General features: G+C 40.0%; 1 protein-coding gene across 1 annotated transcript in view; it reads left to right on the top strand.

Annotated features, from left to right (window-relative positions):
- Positions 1-19,972, top strand: part of LOC126474444 (glycine receptor subunit alpha-4-like) — a 724,913-nt gene extending 704,941 nt beyond the window's left edge. The window contains exons 11-12 of the mRNA XM_050101915.1: positions 8,826-8,969; positions 17,651-19,972. Of these exons, the coding sequence (XP_049957872.1) occupies positions 8,826-8,969; positions 17,651-17,794 (288 nt within the window). The 3' untranslated portion in view covers positions 17,795-19,972. The remainder of the gene's footprint in view (positions 1-8,825; positions 8,970-17,650) is intronic.
- Positions 19,973-20,640: the final 668 nt, after the last annotated feature.

Genomic DNA, 20,640 nt, shown 5'->3' on the forward strand with positions numbered 1-20,640 from the left:
CCAAATTACGTTCAGTATCTCCTTATTAGTTATGGGATCTACCTCTATGATTTTCCACGTTCTTCTGTGGCACCACATGTAGAAAGCTTCTGTTTGCCTAAACTCTTCGTTGCTCATGTTTCACTTCCCTACTTGGCTACACCCCAGACAAAAACCTTCAGAAAACACTTTCTAACACTTATATCTCTATTCGACGTTAAACTTTTCTTCTTCAGAAACGTTTTCCTTATCATTGCAAGTCTACACTTTACATCCACTATTCCGACCATCATCAGTTATTTTGTTCCCCAAATAGCAAAACTCATCGACTACTTTAAGTGTCCCATTTCCTATTCTTATTCCCATAGAATCGCCTGATTTAATCCGGCTACATTACATTATCTTTATTTTTCTTCGCCGGCCGTAGCGGCCGTGCGGTTCTAGGCGCTACAGTCTGGAGCCGAGCGTCCACTACGGTCGCAGGTTCGAATCCTGCCTCGAGCATGTGTGTGTTTGATGTCCTTAGGTTAGTTAGGTTTAATTATTTCCAAGTGCTAGGCGACTGATGACCTCAGAAGTTAAGTCGAATACTGCTCAGAACCATTTGAACCATTTTTTACTTTTTTACTTTTCTTGATGTTCATCTTATATCCTCCTTTCAGGACACTGTGCATTCCGTTCAGCTGCTCTTCCAATTTCTTTGCTGTATCTGACAATTACAATGTCATCGTCAAACGCACAAGTTTTTGTTTCTTCTCCATTAACTTTAATTCCTACAACAAATATTTCTTTGGTTTCCTTTACTACTTGTTCCTGTACAGATTGAATAACATTGCAGGTAGGCTACAACGTTGTCTCACTCCTTTCTTAACCACTGCTTCCTTTTCATCCCCCTTGACTCTTGTAACTAGCGTCTGGTTTCTGTACAAATTATGAACAGCCCTTCGCTCCCTGTATTCTACCTCTACTATCTTCAGAATTTCAAAAAAAAAAAAAAATGGCTCTGAGCATTATGGGACTCAACATCTTAGGTCATCAGTCCCCTAGAACTTAGAACTAGTTAAACCTAACTAACCTAAGGATATCACACACACCCATGCCAGAGGCAGGATTCGAACCTGCGACCGTAGCAGTCCCTCGGTTCCGGACTGCAGCGCCAGAACCGCACGGCCACCGCGGCCGGCATCAGAATTTCAAAGAGTATATTCCACTCACTATTGCCAAAAGTTTTCTCTAAGTCTACAAATGCTATAAACGGAGGTTTTCGGTTCTGTAACCTATATTCCAAGATACATACGTCTTAGGTTGAGTATTCGCCTCGCGTGTTGTTACATTTATCCGGAATCCAAACTGATGTTCCCCGAGGTCAGGTTCTACCAGTTTTTTCATCATTCTGTAAAGAATTCGTATTAGTAATTTGCAACCATCACTTATCAAACTGATGGTTCGATAATTTTCACTCCTGTCAGCAACTGCTTTCTTGCGATTGTAATTATTAAGTTCTTCTTGTAGTGTGAGGGTATTTTGTCTGTTTCCTACATCTAGTACGCCAGATGGAAGAGTTTTTTCAATGCTGGCTCTCCAAAGGCTATCAATAGTGCGGACAGTAGTCATATTACAGTTCCTGTCAATATGAGACTATAAACGTTTGTATATCCTTTCCCCTGCTTGTTTTAGACCATATAAATATTTTCTTTTTTCGTCAGTTAAACCCAATAGGGGCTGTGTTATCTACGGATTTCTTCTGGGCCTTGTCTTTTTTACCTATTTTATCCTCTGCTGCCTTTAATACTTCGTATCTCAAATCTGTCCATTCGTCTTCTGTTATGTTCCTTTCCACTGTTCTAGTCAACCGTTGCCTAATGTTCCCTCAGAAACTTTCAGTAACCTCTCGTACTTTCAACTTATTCCGGTCACATCTCCTTAACTTCCTAACTTTTTCAAATTTCTTCATTTTTAATCTGCTGTTCGTAATCAAAGTTCGATAAGAATACGCAGCCTGCCCCTGAAAATGTCTTGAAATTTATAATCTGGTACCTAAATCTGTGTCTTACCATTAGATAGCCAAACTGAAACTAAGCTATCTGCAGGTACCTTCCGCATAAACGATCTACGTTCATTATTCTTAAACCAAGTGCCAGCGATTACTTTTGTTATAGTCTCTGCAAAATTCTAAAAGGCAGCTTCTTTCATTTCTTTCACGGAGTTAATATTGAGCTGAACTGTAAAATTATTACTGGTTCACCAAAGGTTATTAATCAGAATTAATACATAAAATGTAAAGTGGAAGTAGGTGCCAAGGAATAACTAGTGAAATTACACACAATTTTCAGTAACACTCTTTATTCAAATTTGGTACAAGACTCTACGATATTTAAAAATCTACAATCATTTAACGAATAAGTCACAGTTTACGATAGGAATAGACTTTTAACTTGTCAAATTATTATAAAAAATTTGACGCCAGTAAAAGTTAATTACAGGCAATCAATTTAAAGTATACAACGCGACGCTGTATAATATTTCAATCACTGCTAAATTACAGGTGAAATTCACTCCATTAATAAATGAATACAATTTGAATATATGACTTCACTTTTGGGCAGACAAATTTTCCATTTGGTTACAACAGCCGTAGCTACGGCCACCCACAACAGCCTCACTCAGGCTCATTAAATGGCGCAGAATCTAATTTGTTTGCAACATATAAAGACAATCATGTTTACAAATGTTCTCAAAACAGAAAAACCAAAACGCATGAGTCATGCACACGGGGGGGGGGGGGGGGGGGGACACTCGGAGTTAATAACATTAAAATTTTCAAAATATATAAAAATACAAACATTACAAATTTCTGCCAGTTAAATTACGGCAAACACACACGCTTTGCAAGGTAGGAATTGCGAAATTTTACAACATTCTCCTCTCAAGGCAACAATTTCTATCCATAATGAAATGGCAAACTTTTGCATGGCAGGAAAACACACTAACAATCAACTACCTGTATAAAACACATAAGAACGTTGCCAAAAAGCCTTAAAAGGTATTGGAAAAAAACAACAGTTTTTGCTGACTAGAAACAATATAAAAAAATTCACTACGGCGTACATTAACTACTTTGCTTGATTATAGTTAAATATACGTAAACAAAAATTTACGTAAGTTACAGCTTCCAGATGAGCACGCGTTCGTTATGCAATTGACTAGTTCTTACCACTAGGTAAAAGGAATTTTTCTTCTTTCTTAGAGTACATTTTTCACGTGAGTCTAGTAATACTAGTTATGGCAGACGAGAGAATGGATCAGGTCTTAGTGCCTTGCATTTTAAACAGTACAGCTACTGTTGCCTTATACCTTTACAATCATGGCAGAGGCTAACAGTGAACAACACGTACGTAAGCTGGCAGGGAAAAGAAGCAATTCGAACCACAGATTTTCTCTGACTCTCCCCCTCCCTTCCCACCCTTTCGTCCTCAAAAAAGGGACAAACGGATCACCCTTTCTAATTTTACCACCTTCCCGCGGGTGGGCAGACGAGAATGAATGGCGGGAAACCCCCCAAAATATACGGCTAGTATAATTAACAAGAATACGTAAACCGAATTCAGTTAAACTCCATAAAATCTGTTAACAATCAATACTCAACTTCTGGTGCGTTACGACTCCCAGGACTGATCCAACGCAGCACCTCCTAATGGTCTGCCGAGCCGAACGCTACTTGTCGTTTCAACGGGCGCAGGAAGGCGCGCCGTTTTTCAGAACCTCCTCGCCGGTCGACAGCATACGGCCGAACTGCAAATTAGGCCCCTTGCGGGTCCACGCTCAGGAAGATTCCTATCGCGACGAGCAGTTAACACCCTATACCACGAAGCCGATGCTCGCGTCGCTAACTCTGATGCCGCGGTCTGCATGCTGTCCCTCTAGCACCGGCAGAGAAGTCGCTTCTTGATGCCTCGACTACCAACTCTCTAAGACAGCCCATACAGCCACTTCTTAAACCCACGCGAACAGCCCACTTTTCCCCTTTCCCGCTAGAGGGAGACACCGAAGCCTTCAATTGCGACAACGGTGCGACCGCCAGAAAACAGAGGGCGACTGCTTCAAACTACGCGCCGCGGCGCGCCTTTCAAAACTAACTTTACTACGGCTCATCGGCTAGTTGTTTTCCTTCTTTTCCTTTTCCAACTATCGAATTACACTCCCATATCACAATTAAATTTTCGTGTCCTTTACTTATCTGAATAATCTCTTTTATCTCATCATACATTTCTTCTTCACCGGCGGAGCTAGTTGTCACACAAAGTTGCACTAGTGTGGTAGGTGTGGGACTCGTGTCAGCCTTGGTTACGATAATGAGTTCACTATGCTGCTCATAGTAGCTTACTCGCATTCCGATTTTCATTTTCATTATAAAACCCACTCCTGCATTATCCCTATGTGACATCGTATTTATATCTCTGTATTCACATGACCAGAAATGCTGTTCCTCCTGCTACCGAACCTCACTAATTACCAATGTATCTAACTTCAAAATATCCATTTTCCTCTTCATATTTTCTAACCTACTTGCCCGATTAAGTGACATAACATTCCAAGCTACGATCGGAAATATCCCATTTATTGTTTTCCTGATGACGATATCCACCTGATTAGTCCCCGAGCGGAGATCCGGACGATGAACTATTTGAACTCCAGAATATTTTACATTTCACGCTACGATCGGAAATATCCCATTTATTGTTTTCCAGACGACGATATCCACCTGATTAGCCCCGAGCGGAGATCCGGACGATGAACTATTTGAACTCCGGAATATTTTACCCAAGGGGAAGCCATCATCATTTAGATAAACAACTGAGCTGCACGCCCTCGGAAATAATTACGGCTGTGGCTTCCCCTTGCTTTCCGTCATTCGCAGTACCAGTACAGTTACAAGGCTTGATTTAGTCAACCACACAGACTGTTGTCCCTTTAACTTCTGAAAATCTCCTGGCCTCTTCAGGAGCAGCAAGTTTCTCTGGCGTCTTAAAAGATACCCCTCAGCTGTTGTTGCATCTATGGTACGGCTATCTGTATCGCTGAGGCACGCAACCGAGGGCCATATCCGTGGTTCATCACTGATCTACAAAAGACTTGATATTTATTTACAAAATCAGAATGGTTAATGTCAGTATCACAATTCTACTAAAGATAAACATGAACAGTAGGGAATTCGAAAATCAAGAATCCGGAAGGGTTTATAAGATGATGGATGTCAAAATTTGTGTGGACAGACGAAGTACGGAGTAGTGAGGTACTAGAAGAAATGAGATAGAAACAAAGTCCCTAGAAAATATTTAATAATACAAGTTGGAGGCTGTCGGTTTATTGTAAATCATCCAGAAATAGTAAACCTGGAATCAAAAGCAGCAATAAATGACAAATCTGTGCACATTGACGGATATTAAAGCCTGCAAGATAACTGCTGATTTATTTTTTTTTTATTTTTTATTTATTTATTTTTTTTTTTTACGACACAGTCACAAGAGCATTTCACAATTTCGTAATTAGTTTCAAGCAGCTTCTGTTTATATCCAAAGATTCAACCCGATTCAAAACTGAAGGCACAAAGTCTGTAGATGAGTCAGCCATCATGTTACGGCACTTTATTCGTGCAGGTCCTTTTTCATCACGTAAGTTATTCAATTCAAACTTACCGGTTCCGGGCATTGTCATCTGTTACAAATAGAAAAACAGTGGTGTAACCAAGTAAGTTCAGTTAACCGAAGCGAAATCTACAACAAGCCAAGTGATGGGTAAGAAAAATAAAAATAATTTACATGATTAACAGCTGTTGATACCTGCCTCACATACCATAAAAATATTCTAACGTAGGTATGAACATCAAAACCTATGTATATAGGTACACAGTAAGTGCTGTTGATAGACTGAATACATCCAATATGTTCACAAATAACTAAGTCCAGCAGAGGACACTAATGACAGAGTACACAGGTAAACAATATCGTAAATTTATTAGTTAAGATGCAGTATGCTTAGTCATTAATTGATGACTATTGATTATGGCTATATACGTATTTGACCATAAAACATCAACTGTCATGAAAAGCTTGGAATTAAAGACCTCAAAGTTTTCGATTTAGGAATGTTTTGTTTCTTTTAACCTTTTTCTTCTGACTCTTACGGAACAGTGTGTTATTTACTTTGCCAGTATAGAAGCGTTCTTTTATTACTTTTTACACCTTTTATGTGGATTTTAAGTACGGATTTTATTTCCACAAATATTATGAGAGGTGATGCTTTATTGTCAGATAATTATTTTGCCAACTGAAGTAATTTTAATCAACGACAACGAATACTTTGTCTTAACTACCGATTTCACGACACTGATTGCCCACGTGCCTTAGCATCGGTAACCTTTACTGGCCTCAGTCATTTTTATTCCTGCACATATTCAGGACAGTAATAACATTTACTATGTACCTAGATACATAGATTTTGATGTCGATAACTTCGTCAGAATACTCTTATGGTAAGTATGGCAGCTACGCATGGCGGTTAATCATGTTAATAATTTATATTTTTCTTATTATGACTAGGCACGTTGCAGTTTTCGCTTCTGCTAACTGAAGTTAGTTGGTTATACCACTGTTTTTCTATTTGTCACAGATCTCAAGGTAACAACTAGCAGAAACAGGTAATTGTGAATTGTACAGTTTATGTGATCACGATGGGCCTCTAAAAATATACTGGTTACGACATTGTAGGATGTTCATGTGGTTGTGTTGCACAACTTACGTTCTAAGAACAGATTTGTTCAAGGACAGTAGGCCTAATTCATTTTTGCACCACCAGCGTATCTGCAGTTGTCTAATGCATAGATCCAATGGGAGTACATAATGAAATAATATGCCTACTGAAAGTAACGAAATAACTTTACTGTTAAATTAAACCAAAATTACTGTGAAATGAGAATATAACATTAAGTAATACTCAATCGCTATTTCCTCAACCCCAACCGTCCTCCCTGTCGCGCTGTCCACCGACAAGAGCAGCTAGCCGTTGCTTTCCTAGCCTGCTACTGGGTGGGGTTCATCAGTCACACGCACTGGCACACCCCACACATTGTAAACTGACACTTCTTTGGCGTGCTGCCTGCAGTCGTGGCAACGCTATTGGTGAAGCCTTTACAACTATTCGAAGACAGATCTGAGCTTCTTTCTTGTGCGTGAAGCATTTCTGGGTCGTCACACTGAAAGACTCAACTGGCTTCCATCCTGCTCAACCGAGTACTTGACGACAAATATCGTTGTGGTTTCGATTGGATTGATACCTGGAATAATGTGTGCCTTGATACAGCTGCATAGCTCTCAGGCTGTCCTGGTCAGTGATGGGAGCCGTCTGAAATAGCCACATTACACTGGCCCAAAATGTAAGTAACCTATCTGCTTTCTGAACAATGTGCCTCCATGTCTGAGCAGTGCATTGGTATATGATTACATCTTCGCCCTTTTACCACGTTTTTAGGTGTGAAACAAATGTTGACTTCGTCGATGAAGAGGTCCTTATAGTTCCATTCGAGAGTTCCCTTGCCCGCCTCCTCGTCCCACCCACTGTACTGTACATATTGGACCACTCCTGTCACATCGTTAGTACAGGCGTAATTTCGTATCATGGGTGTTGACACAGATTTTACAAGTGTCTCCATGACGCAACCTGCAGATTGGTTGTATTTTTCTCGCAAGGCGTACGGGTCACAATTTCTGGACACCAGCGGTCAGGTAGTGTTTCTGACTGCGGGTGGCCACCACTAGTTACATTTTCAATGTTTTTTGTCTCACAACAACGGGTAAATGTTCGGATGAAATGGCTCTGGTGTATAACAACGCGACGGGAAACTGGCATTTCTGAGAACTCTTCTTACCGCTGTAGTAGTAAAGAACAGATTTTCCAAATTTCAAATGACACATTGAGGCTTACTGACAAACCTGATTGGTGTTGAGAAACTGTAGTTTGCACATAACGACCCGAGCTTAGATGCAGTCGATTGAACTAGATGGTATCGAATTTACTTCCACATATACTAAAAAGTTGCTCCTACGGCGCTGTACCCTGTGGTAAAAACAGCATTGGCTAAAGGGTTTCTATTGGTATATACTTAAAATCGGCAAGGTTTGATCATGATACAAAGATTATTTTTTAGCCGATGGTGCTGAGTGTAGTAGATATGTACTGGCGATGCGAATAGGACACTGGAAGAGAGACGACGGATCGATGTAATGAAAAAATCAATGAGCTTAAGAATGTCAGCAGTCAGTAGATTTGTTTCCTCTAAGGGATTACAGAACGATGACAATTATACTGGATGACAGTTATTGAACTACATGAAATAAAATCATCATAACGTCTGTGTTAGAACGTTCGAACTGCACTGTTGGCTGCGGGGCCTGGTGGAATTAGTATGAGCATGAGCACGCGCCTTGTTTTTGTCGGCCTCTTTCGTTTGGATGGGGCCATCAATAAGTAAAATTCACGCTTTTGGAGCACTGACAATCCGCATTTCGCTGTCAATAAGTCTCTTCACCCTCGTCGAATCATCTGAACATGACCAAGTTCGTTTGAAACCTCTAACTTTTGCCCAAGATAGAATTTGTAAGATGAAATAGCTCATTATTTACATGACAAACCACTCCCTTCCTCTACGCCCTGGAAACCCCATGTTGCCGGCCTTCTCTGTAGGTTTCTTCTAAACTGCACAAAGTTTTTTGAGTCTGGAGACAATCTAGAAGGCTGCATACATTTCCCTCCACGTCCGAGTTTTCATCAAGCGACCAATTCTAATACAGGAAGACGACTACTTGGAGCTGGCAACGGTCGGCGGCAGACTGGGACATTTCCACGAGACCTCGCCGCTGCGGGCTGGGGACGACCGCGATGAGGTCTCCTATGTCTTCAGCGAAGACACTGCCGGCCGAGCGCGAGTGTACTGCGTGAGGTTTAAAGCTGATATCACTCTTCACTTGAAACACAGCCACCAGCACATTCTTGCACGGTACACGAGCACAACATTGGCACTCCTAGCCTACAACTGCCACAGTATGTACAATTTATTGTATGCACAGACTTAAAATTTATTTATCACGATGAATTCACGGTAATGAACAATCAAGTATAAAATTTTCTTTGGGGAACAATAAATTTTCTGTGAAAGTGTAAAACACAAAAGTTATTTTACAGAGTTATTTTCAAGTGTCTGCAAATTGTGTTACCCCACAACAAGTGACTACTGAAGTAAACATTACGTAGAGTTCTCATGGATTACCTTTCGTGCAGTTTTCTGAAACAGTGTAATTAGGAACTGGTACTGTCCACTTTGGTGTACAGTAATTGTTTTATCAGTTACTAAAAGGCAATATAGTAGTCCATATTTGAACTCTGCATAAAATAAATATAGCTGTGACAAAAGAAAAAGCGAAAATTCCTATCAATTACTAATTTTCCACCATCTAAGTGTTAATGTTGAGGGGAGAAAATAAAACCTTCATGACTTCAATACTTTTAACATAAAACGCCTCAAAAATCTTTCTCGAGCTGCTGACTACCACATAGCTTTAATATGCAGGAACCATATGAATAAGAAAGTCTGTGACCTAGAAACACTCCCGCGGTTAGCCGGCCCACTGTGGCCGAGCAGTTCTAGGCTCTTCAGTCCAGAACCGCGCTGCTGCTACGGTCGCAGGTTCGAATCCTGCCTCGGGCATGGATGTGTGTAATGAATGTCCTTAGGTTAGTTAGGTTTAAGTAGTTCTAAGTCTAGCAGATTTATGTCTTTAGATGTTAAGTCCCATAGTGCTTAGAGCAATCTGATTTTGAACTCCCGTGGTTAGCTTGTTCGTCGAATAAGTTCTTTAAATTTATTGGACTATGTAGGTAACGAGAAAATAAGAAAGCCTCCATTGTTTCCACTGTCAGATGCTGAAGAAACGTTTTTCTCTTTAAAGATACAGCACAGATGTGACAAGCCTTTCAATTTCCTGAGAAAAAATCTTACTGGGAGATTTTTTTACATTTGTGAATTGCTTCTGCACACAGAGTGAACACGTTTCTATGAGATTGCTGATGATTGTATTCGTAGATGATTTTAATAGCCAAGTAGGTATTATCTAAATACTTGAAGTTATGATCATTAATATCTCAGACAGCAGCCCCATTTATCTGTAGTGAATCAGTTTCTCCGATAACAAAGAATACCTCTCTTCGCTTTTTCGCGTTTTTGAGCGAAAGGTACATGTGAATGCATGCATGTTACCAACTTATGAGAAAAAATGTACGATCAAGTGCTGCTGGTAGTCGTTCTTAATTGCATCGTGTGCGCCTAATCTTACAGCAGATATTCTGATAGCTGCTGCATCACGTATCACATGTACCTGCAATCCTAACTTGTGCCTGCATCTCAGACATAAAGATAACTAACAGTAATGACAACTCATTGTTCCTAACTTTTCTAACTGAACTAAAGGTTACTTCTTCTCGGGCAGTGTCACATACTTATTAAGGCAATGAAGTAGTACTGGGGGATGAGTGGCATTCTAAGGCCTATTCAGCCATTAATATTTAGTTCCTAGAAAATTCTGAGAATAATTTCTTTCCTTCTCAATACTTTTTTCTGACGAAGCTGGTGCTACGTCAATGCCAAACACGATGTGGACCAGGCCAAATATGTTTGTGTTTCTTTCTTCATCACAGATAATCAAAAAAGAAAATCATAACTGTAACTGGTTTAATCAGGTACTAATTCAAATGCCTCTCATGATTAAGATCACTGTATCGTCTGCCATAACAAATAAAACTGTTGGTATAATAATCCCCTTCTAAGTGCGAGTATTAAATAAGGAAACAATCTGTGTTGTGCTTTCTGTACCCCACATGTTAATTTGCACAGATCTAGAAACGTTTAAGGCTGCACATCTAGTTTTTTATTAATTTATCACTGGTTTGTTTTCAAGTTCTGTCCATATCCCTGAAAAGTGATGTAGAAATGTACAGGCCGAATTAATTCAACCAGGAAACTTTTGTAATAGTTACAGTTAGTGGAAAGCGGACAAAACCGTTATTGCATTATTGCACTTTACATTAATCCATATCCCGAACGACAGTTTTATTGGCTATTATTGGAATGCAGTCTGTTGTTATTTGGGACTTCTACCACAAGTCTATCAGACCAAACTTTATGTCTGTTAGCCACCATTCATAAAACCTTAACTGAATTTCGTAACAGCCACGAATACCGGTAACATGTCACTATCCTCAAATTTTAATAAAGTGCAATGTAAGTGCAGCCTCTTTATCATACTGGGAGCAACTAAAATAAGCAGGGACGATACAAACACACACGCAGTTAGCTGTCTTAAAAATATCTGTAAAGAGATGTCTTAACAAAAGGAATAACTTCCGTGATAAGTGTGAATTACGAGGGGAACCGTCGAAACCATAGAAGTTAAGAGGGTAAGCGCGAGTTTAAACTGTGCGGAATTTTTATTTTTCTTCTATTAATTATACCTGGTAAGGATCTCAGGCTGAGGAGTAACGGTCGATCGAACAAAGTTTTGGAACACACTTCATTTGACCATGAATTCCATTTCATTACGGTTCTCCCAATTAATCTCGACATGACATCTGCCATCCCTAAAGGACATTTCCATTTTTGGAAGCAAGCAACCGCAAACCTCTGACTTAGACTTGAGTTTCACAACATTGCCGATAGCGCAAACTATGGTAATTTGTACGTAATATCGAACCAGCATGAAACTTCTTCCATATTTCTATAATAAGACTATATTCATATGCATCTGTGAGAGTAACGTCCTTGAAAAATGGGGTAATCTACGTGTGTTTCCAGGCGTTTGTAAAACGTCGTTTCTCCATCGGCCTACGATGAACTACTACAAGAAGGGAGCAAGTAATTTTGCGTAACCCATATGACCAAGACATCAGCAATGGCTCAGTAATACTGCAGCACTCCAGTTACAATTATCGAATGTACTTTTACACCTGGTAGATTGTAAACCTTCGAGAACTTACATATCACTAGGTACTGTTAGTTGCTGAATTGTTAAGTTCCATTAGAAATATCTAAAGTATGTGTACATTTAGGCCACTTAATTCAATTATTTTAGTACATTTTCCAATAATGTTATAGTATTCAGTATCGATAACAACAGTTTTACTGTACAATACCGTGGAAATAGACACTGAGCGAGAAAAAGTCATGAAAACATAGTGCTACTGCAGATACGGATAAGTTTCCCATTACACCTTTTGCACTTTCAGCACTGTTTGCAGCTCGTAAGTGACAGCTTACCTTAGTGAAGACTTTCTCTGCAGCAGAGCCTTAACAGGTGTTTGTATTGTAACGGTATGCATTGGGTTCTTCTTCTTCTCTGTAATCCTTTGAGGTGCCTAAAGCTATTTCCTACGTTGTTACCGGACCACATCACTGTAACGTTGCCTACTAAGCAATATATTCGTACAGTTTATTAGCACTGAGTTAGGCGAACAATCCAACATTCGGCAGAGTACATGTGGATTTTGATATCACCCACAATGTGGAATTTCTACAAACCGTGACGTTAGTTACGATTACAGAACAAAGAAAATTCTTTCTGCACAGGAAGTGAGTGTTAGAGAGAGATCCTGATATTTGAGGACATTTTATTTCCACAAACATGAGGAATTAAAACATTATGGGTGGGAATTTAACATTTGGAACCCGTATTCCACAAAGCGCTGCAGATATCCAAGAGTTAAACAGCGGTTCACCACTGTATACAGGGTGTTAAGCGCGTAAGTCCAGGTATTTTTATTGCTGACTGAGGACAGTGTACATAACAATACTACGTTAGTATTTACTTCACTTGGAGACTAATAATTACAGCCATTAGGATAATACATTTTAAGTTATTTAGTGCCGCCAAGTACATGACGCAAGAGCAAGCCGTTAATGCGTATTTTTAATTGCGCAACAGATCCGGTGTTGAAACTTGGATTCATGGATGCAAAACGGGGGATCTACATGACGCAAGAGCAAGCCGTTAATGCGTATTTTCAATTGCGCAGCAGATCCGGTGTTGAAACTTGGATTCATGGATGCAAAACGGGGGGTCTTCATTGACAGGCGTACGCTACTTTGTAGTGCCGTTAGGGCCGTGTAGAAAACATCAGGTAGTAAATTATGTGAGGTGTTTGCGGGAAGATTATAAAACTCAGAGAAAAAACAGATAACACCCTGAAGCGGATACATATTAAGGTACCAATGATCACAATATCTGCACTGATACCTCTTAACACCCTGTATACACCGACTACAAGAGGTCCATTTTGTGCAACAGACCCGAGTCATCGCCTTGTACAGACGACTCCAACACACTGTACAGCCTCTCCAACAAGGATTAAGAATCCATGACTCCAAATGTTATCAGAGTGTTATTGAGTAGTCTGTCATATAGAGACATTCACTGTAACGAGCACATCTGTTTCTGTAAACTTCGAAATTTTCAGACGTTCCTGGCCTGGCTTCCTGGATTCTTGTATGTCATCCGCAATACATTCGGGAGCAGTGACATATATTCTACACGTAAACTACAAGTCGAAATTTTAAAGCTATCAATCGTAGCCTTTTTAACTTATGTCTCTACATGGAGGCAGGTGGCACAGTAAATAACTCATTGAGCTCTTTTCCGGAGACTGCAAGTTTCACATCTGCGTCAGGTCGTCCAAATCTAGATTTCCCAACCTAGTTGTTTGTAAAGGGCAAAGCCGAATTCTTTTTCCATCCATGTCCCGTCTGAGCATATTCTCCATCTGTAAGAGCTCATTGATGAGAAACACAATTTTAAACGTCTTTTCCCGGTCCTGTAATATAGGTCTGTGCTCTGCTAAAACCTGCTTTCTGTTTCTCCTCCCTTTCCGACACGGTTACATAACTGATTCACGAGTGTTCGAGTGAGTCCCTTCTTGTCATCTACTGTCATTTAACAGTATAGGGCTCCTTTTTACAGCAAATTAGTAGGTATTTTCATAACAATTGATAATACCTGCCTTACCTATGCTTGATTCATTGCAGTTTGTTTTTCTTTTATCACTAAGAAACTGATGTTTATGGCAACGTCATTAATTTTACTCGTCACTACATATAGTTTCCAACTGCCTCGTCATAAGCATCATTTTAAACGCCGATTAAATGACACTTCAGTGTCGGATAGGCACTAAAATTATACTACCAATTGCTCAGCATTATTGCAACTGAATATAACATTTATGATACCGTTCATACCAGAAGTTTTTATTGCTCAGCGGATTGTTTTGAAGTAATATAAATATTGTACTGAAGTCTATTAAGACCTTACTCCCTATATGAGTAAAATACGTTGCTATTCATTAAAACCCCTGATGCTCAAAACTTACAAAATACACGTCCTTATTTAGAATGCGCATCATTTTCTAGTCTGTATGCAGTATGTTGTTAGAAAATTTGGCTTACCAAATGTTCGCCAATTTTATGTCTCAGTAAGTGAATTGACATAGAACACACTCCGTCATCGGATAGTTCTTATCTTTCAGCCAACAGGTCTAGGGCTGGGTCGTTTCAGATCCTTCCATATGCCATTATTTTTGTGTCCTGTCTTTTACTACATGTTCTTAGTGCTGGTGGCGCTTTCAGATTCAAACTGGTTTATGGTATACAATACATAACATAATTCTAGCTTTACATTAACAGAATAAAGTATTTTTATGCTTGTTTATGTACACACAGTAAAATTCCTCTTTGTTGCTATTTTTGAAAGATGATGATGATGATGAGGTCCCATACTCCGAGGAGCGTAGGGGACGATGCGGGAGACCCGCACCGCTGTACTAGGCAAGGTCCTAGTGGAGGTGGTTTGCTATTGCCTTCCTCCGACTGTAATGGGGATTTTGAAAGATTTGAATTTAAATTTAAAATTCCTGCTTTCACACGTACTTCTTGCCTTTATTTCTCTTAAATAGCTGTCATCCCACTCACAAAAACTAAAACTAAACTCCGCCAGAACAGGCCATGAAGGTCCAACGGTACGGACCGGTCGCCGTGTCATCCTCAGCCCACAGGCGCCACTAGATGCGCAAATGGAGGGGCATGTGATCAGCACACCGCTCTCCCGGCCGTATGTCAATTTAGGAGACCGGAGCCGCTACTTCTCAGTCAAGTAGCTCCTCAGTTTGCCTCACAAGGGCTGAGTGCACCCGCTTGCGGACAGCGCTCAGCAGCCGGATGGTCACCCATCCAAGTGCTAGCCCAGCCCGATAGTACTTAAATTCGGCGATCTGACGGGAACATGTGTTAGCACTGCAACGAGACCGTCAGCACCACACCCTCAAGGCTATGAAAAATTATAAGCATCGGAACTGATAGACACAGAGAGCTGTTTGGCTGTGCAACCAAAAAACGTTAGATGATCTGCTTCCGACAGTGATTCGGAGGATATTTTTATATTTTATCAGAAAAGAAAATGAGCCATTGTCAACGAGAAATCATTCTATAACAACTTCTATATCGTCCAGTTTGTTTATTTTTATTCTGTTACTTCTTTTAATTCAAACAGTTGTAATAGAAAACTGCTAAAATACACATTGCTTGTGTCTCTCAGTGCACATATGTGCATCGCCTGACGAGGGCAGTTGTTTGTGTGTGGGTGTAGGTGTTTCAGTATATCTAGTATACAAGTAGCAGATTCAACCAAACATTGAACACACATGCTTTATCAGTTGATGTACTCTCGCCGGCCGGAGTGACCGAGCGATTAAAGGCGCTACAGTCTGGAACCGCACGACCGCTACGGTCGCAGGTTCGAATCCTGCCTCGGGCATGGATGTGTGTGATGTCCTTAGGTTAGTTAGGTTTAAGTAGTTCTAAGTTCTAGGGGACTTATGACCACAGCAGTTGAGTCCCATAGTGCTCAGATCCATTTGAACCATTTGATGTACTCTCGGGAAAAGACACTATTTCGACCCGTAGGGGCTGGTGTGAATAAGACACTAGAGAATCACGGAAAATAATCAACCAAAATTATACTCGTAGCTTATTGGCGGAAGTTGGAGACTGGTTTTGTGGGATATGACAGTGCCAGAACCCAGAGACTAAAGGTACAAGTATTTCTGTTAAATCTTTAGTTTACAGGGTCGCTGAATTATTAATAACAGTCCCCAAATGTATATTCGATTTCAGTCTAAATGAGGGAATCTAACTCTGTAGAAACATCTTTAAATATCTAGGTGGGACAGAAATAGCTTTTCCTCATTTATATATTTTCAGAGATTTCTGTCAACAGCTGTGTACAACCCATTAGATAACCATTAAACATTTCTTACTGGCTAATGACACATTCGTCGTGTACTCTAAAGGTAGTATCCACATCCACTAAGTTTCCATAGCTTTCAAAAGTATCATCTTCCTACACTTTCACAACGTTCGGAACTAGCAGTGACACCATGTCAGTGGAGGTAGTTTAAAAGTGAAGAGAGATTATTTCTCTCATAATGTTACCCAGCTGGAGCCCGGATTATGTTTAATGCGATTGATGAATGCTAGTCTACTCTGTTGCCAGTAGGGACGCTGTGACAGCAAAATCTGTCGGTCAGGAGATGACACTGATTTCTGAACGTGGATGTCACTCGTGTGTTTAATCCACCAGGGAAATTTCTACCCTTCTAAAGCTGCCCAAATTAGGAGAGCCGAGGATTGTGGATGGTGATTATGATAAATCGTATGAAATCAGGGGAAGGAAGTACTCGTGCGTTTTACAAAAGCCCAACCAGCACCATGATTCCCGTACAGAGTAAAAAAGAATGAGGTACAATGATCGAACAGCTCCATAAAGCACATGTTTCCATAGTCAGTGTTAAGCGACGCTTGCAGTGATATAAAGAGCGATGCAACTGGATATTCACTTAAAGTGAGTAATAATGTTTTACCCTGTGCCAATCTCTTGGGAAGGTGTGGTTGCGGTGAAAGCGTGGAGAACGTTACCTGCCTTCACGTATAGCTTCAACAGTTGAATACAAACGGCTGCGGTTTTCGATGATAGAATGTGGTCCCTTAATTGCTCTTAAGATAACGCTAAATGCGGAAAAATATGGACATACTTTGCAGCATTGCATACTTCGTACCACAGAGGAACAGTTCGCAGCCTGTGACTTCATCAGTATGACAAAGTACCCTGTCGTGGAACAGCATCCGTGCGCCCATGATCCGTGGACAATTACATTCGTGAAAGGAACTTGCCTGCCCCAAGGATCGGTCTGAACGGAATGGAAAACCCTAGGAAGCGAAAGACTGTCAACTTCGCTCCTGGCGCGGTGAAAGTAGAATGGCGTTCCATTCCCCCACAAAAGCCCAGATACCGCATTTAAAGTCTCGCCAACAGTATTCAAGCCATCAAGAGATCTTACTGTCTAGTAATACTTTTGATCATATAGTGTATGTATTTGGTGAAAAAGTGTTGCTCTATGAAACTTTGGTACTCTTATGGCCACATGGATGTTTCTGGAGATATTCATGGCGGTTTTCGTGCAGTTGCCACTTTGTTGCGGCTGAAATCCCAACATGTAAACTAAGAGAAACCTGGTGTGTCCGCAGAAGGGTGGCTGCCCGCCGGCGATTGCCGCCTTCCCGCGACACAAGCTGCGGGCCCGTCGCATCGACGAACTGTCGCGGCTCTGCTTCCCACTGGCCTTCGCCTGCTTCAATCTGCTGTACTGGGCCTACTACCTAGTGTGGTGAGCATCATGCTCTTCTGGGCCTACCATCTCATTCGGTGAGCCGCCTGCAGCACTGGCCTGTTACCTAGTCTGGCGAGCAACGTGCTCTGCTGGGCCGATCACGTGGTCGGGTCAGCAGCCTGCCCCACTGAGAGTATTACCTGACCTGGTAAGTGTGACGGCTGCAGGCTGCCGACAACCACGAGAGAATACCGTGAGACAGTCCAGAGGGACACCAGGATCTTCACCTGTTACTCTTTCATCGTGTGAAGAGAACGAGAACATGGATCGTTTTGCAGTTATTACTGTGTTACATAAGAACTTTGTTTGCGTTGAACCTCATTCATGAGAATGAACTATAAATCTCAATAACAGCCGCAGAATTTTGTTTTGCAATGTGGAACTTGATATACCCCTTGTGTAGCGTCCATAGAGTTGATAAAATAGTGACATCTCCATGACTTTTAAGAATGTGACAAAGAGAAACTTGAAATGTTGTTGTTGATCCATGTAACCCCGATAAATGATAAGAAATCACTTATCTTCCTGTAGGAACTGGTAGGAGCTTGGCTTAGATGCAGTCATTTCAGAGTAAATTTTTCATTCCTGAGCAAAGCGTAAGTGGTCATGAAACTTACTGACATAACCAAACAATAAGATATATCGGAGATCGAGCAATAGCCCATATTTTTCTCGGGAAACATTTGTAGAGATTGAAATGTACGAGAACCATACTAGCGTATGGGATGTTTCACTTCTGTCATGGATTATGCCTTGATAGCTCAGTTTTTCAGACCGGTATTCAAAGCTAACGAGCACTTTCCTAGTTCGGCATGGTATGCTTCAGAGGTCACATGCCTCTGAGGTGCCTACTGCCTGTCACATCAAAAGAGAAATACCATACGTCGAAACACTGTACCAATGAATCTATGCGATGAAACTTGACCAACTTTTGAATAACTGTACCTGTATAACGTAAATCTTTATCAAAGAAATTTAATAGAATACCTAATGTAGGTCATTATTAGTCAGTTCATTTCTTCCACATCAACGTTACCGCAGTGTTCAGTACAAATGTTTGGACATGGCGAAGATTTTATTTTAATTTCATGCAATAAAAAACTGAACGAATGTCTGTTAACACATTCAAGACACTTAAATAAATGTAAAGTTTATCTCTGTAGCTGTCATGATATCCTAATTTTCTACGCTTCCAATTCAGAAAACGAATGTTTACTATTTCAGTGGCCAGCGCCTGACATACATTAATATTTCATAGACTATAACTTGTAGTAAGCAAATGTTTCACCAAAACAGAAATCAATATTTTTATTGTGTACATATTTGTCCGCTAACATACATCTCGCTGACGCAAAGAATAATAGTCCCTGCTCTCACTTCTGGCTGAGTATTTGTCATCTGTCTTACCATCGATTCTATTTTTGTGTGTACACTTTAAAGTCCCGAAAAAATACTATTTTTAACAGACTTAAGGAACGAATATATTTTCATTTCGTAAATATTTAGAGCACAAGTTACAGTGAAATCACTACGAGACGTCTCCTTTGTCAAATAATGTAACTACTACCATATTTAAAGAATTTTTTTTGTTTAACGTAAATGATTGGCTATGGTTTCTAAACACAGACTACTTTACTTAACAGACTGTATATTTTGCTGATAAAATCTTCCCCATTTTCCATAGGAATGTACCCACCTGCGTTTTGCCTTACTGAGACAAACATCAGTAATATAGTGCGCTACGTTTGAGCGCCGAACCCGTCACGATTTGAATTTTACTTCGTTTGCAAAATTTGTTTGACCCCATCCAATTTGTTTTTAAGGAGGTCGAAAATGGATCTTACAGTAGCAGTGTTAACACAATTTTTGCCACTCATTAAATGACAGAAATAATAGTCAAGTAAACATAATTCATCTATCTACATTGTATCATCTGGGTTCCAAGTACAGCCCTTTAATAAGTCAGAATAAATAAGAATTTATATAGCAGCCCTTCATAGGAAATAGTAAATATGACTTTTCTAATAGAGGCAAAATATTTGTTTTTCCTTTCAACACAGTAACTCTCCTATCACTATGTGTATATATATATTGTCCTCATCCATTGTCTACAAACCTTTTCTACAGATGTAGCGTTTACCATTTGTACTTTGGGAGATATCACTATGTTTTATTAAAAATGCGCAGATATTCTTGATGTCATCTCTATCAAAATAATGTTCTCCTTTTCTACTCATTTCGATAATATGTGAATTCTAAACATATTTCACTAAGATCTCTTTGTCTATGAATTCTATGACTAATGCAACTTCAATTTTTGATGCAATATCTGTACCATTGTAAAATGAATAATAAATTAAACTATCGTGTTAGGTAGAGATTATTTATTTAGACATAAATAAACTTCCTTTCTGACGTATTCCATTGTGTCACTGCACTCACACTGTAGCTTTTGATGTGGATTGATTGTTTAGGCTCATATACAGAAATATAGGATTTTATGCTGCTCATGTGCTCAGGGAAGACAACAAAGGTGACAGCGTCAGTTTAAAAGTTAATAATTCCTGCCTTCGTGAAGTTAAATTTTCCTTAATATCACTGACTTGCAGATTTTAGAGATACTATTGTTTTAGTATTATCATTAGCTCATGACACATGTGAAACATAAAATGAGGTACACAGTAAATAGCTGATGAAAGTGATATGTTTTACTTGTGTAACTCAAGAATTTCTCACATCACTTTTCAACAGCTTTCAAAAGTCGCTGACCAGCTACAGCTATTGAATGTAAGACGGCTCCTACAGTGTAAACAGCAAGTATGACTGACTTGGATATTTTAGGTTATT

This window comes from Schistocerca serialis, chromosome 4 (assembly GCF_023864345.2).
Source record: "Schistocerca serialis cubense isolate TAMUIC-IGC-003099 chromosome 4, iqSchSeri2.2, whole genome shotgun sequence".
NCBI lineage: Eukaryota > Metazoa > Arthropoda > Insecta > Orthoptera > Acrididae > Schistocerca > Schistocerca serialis.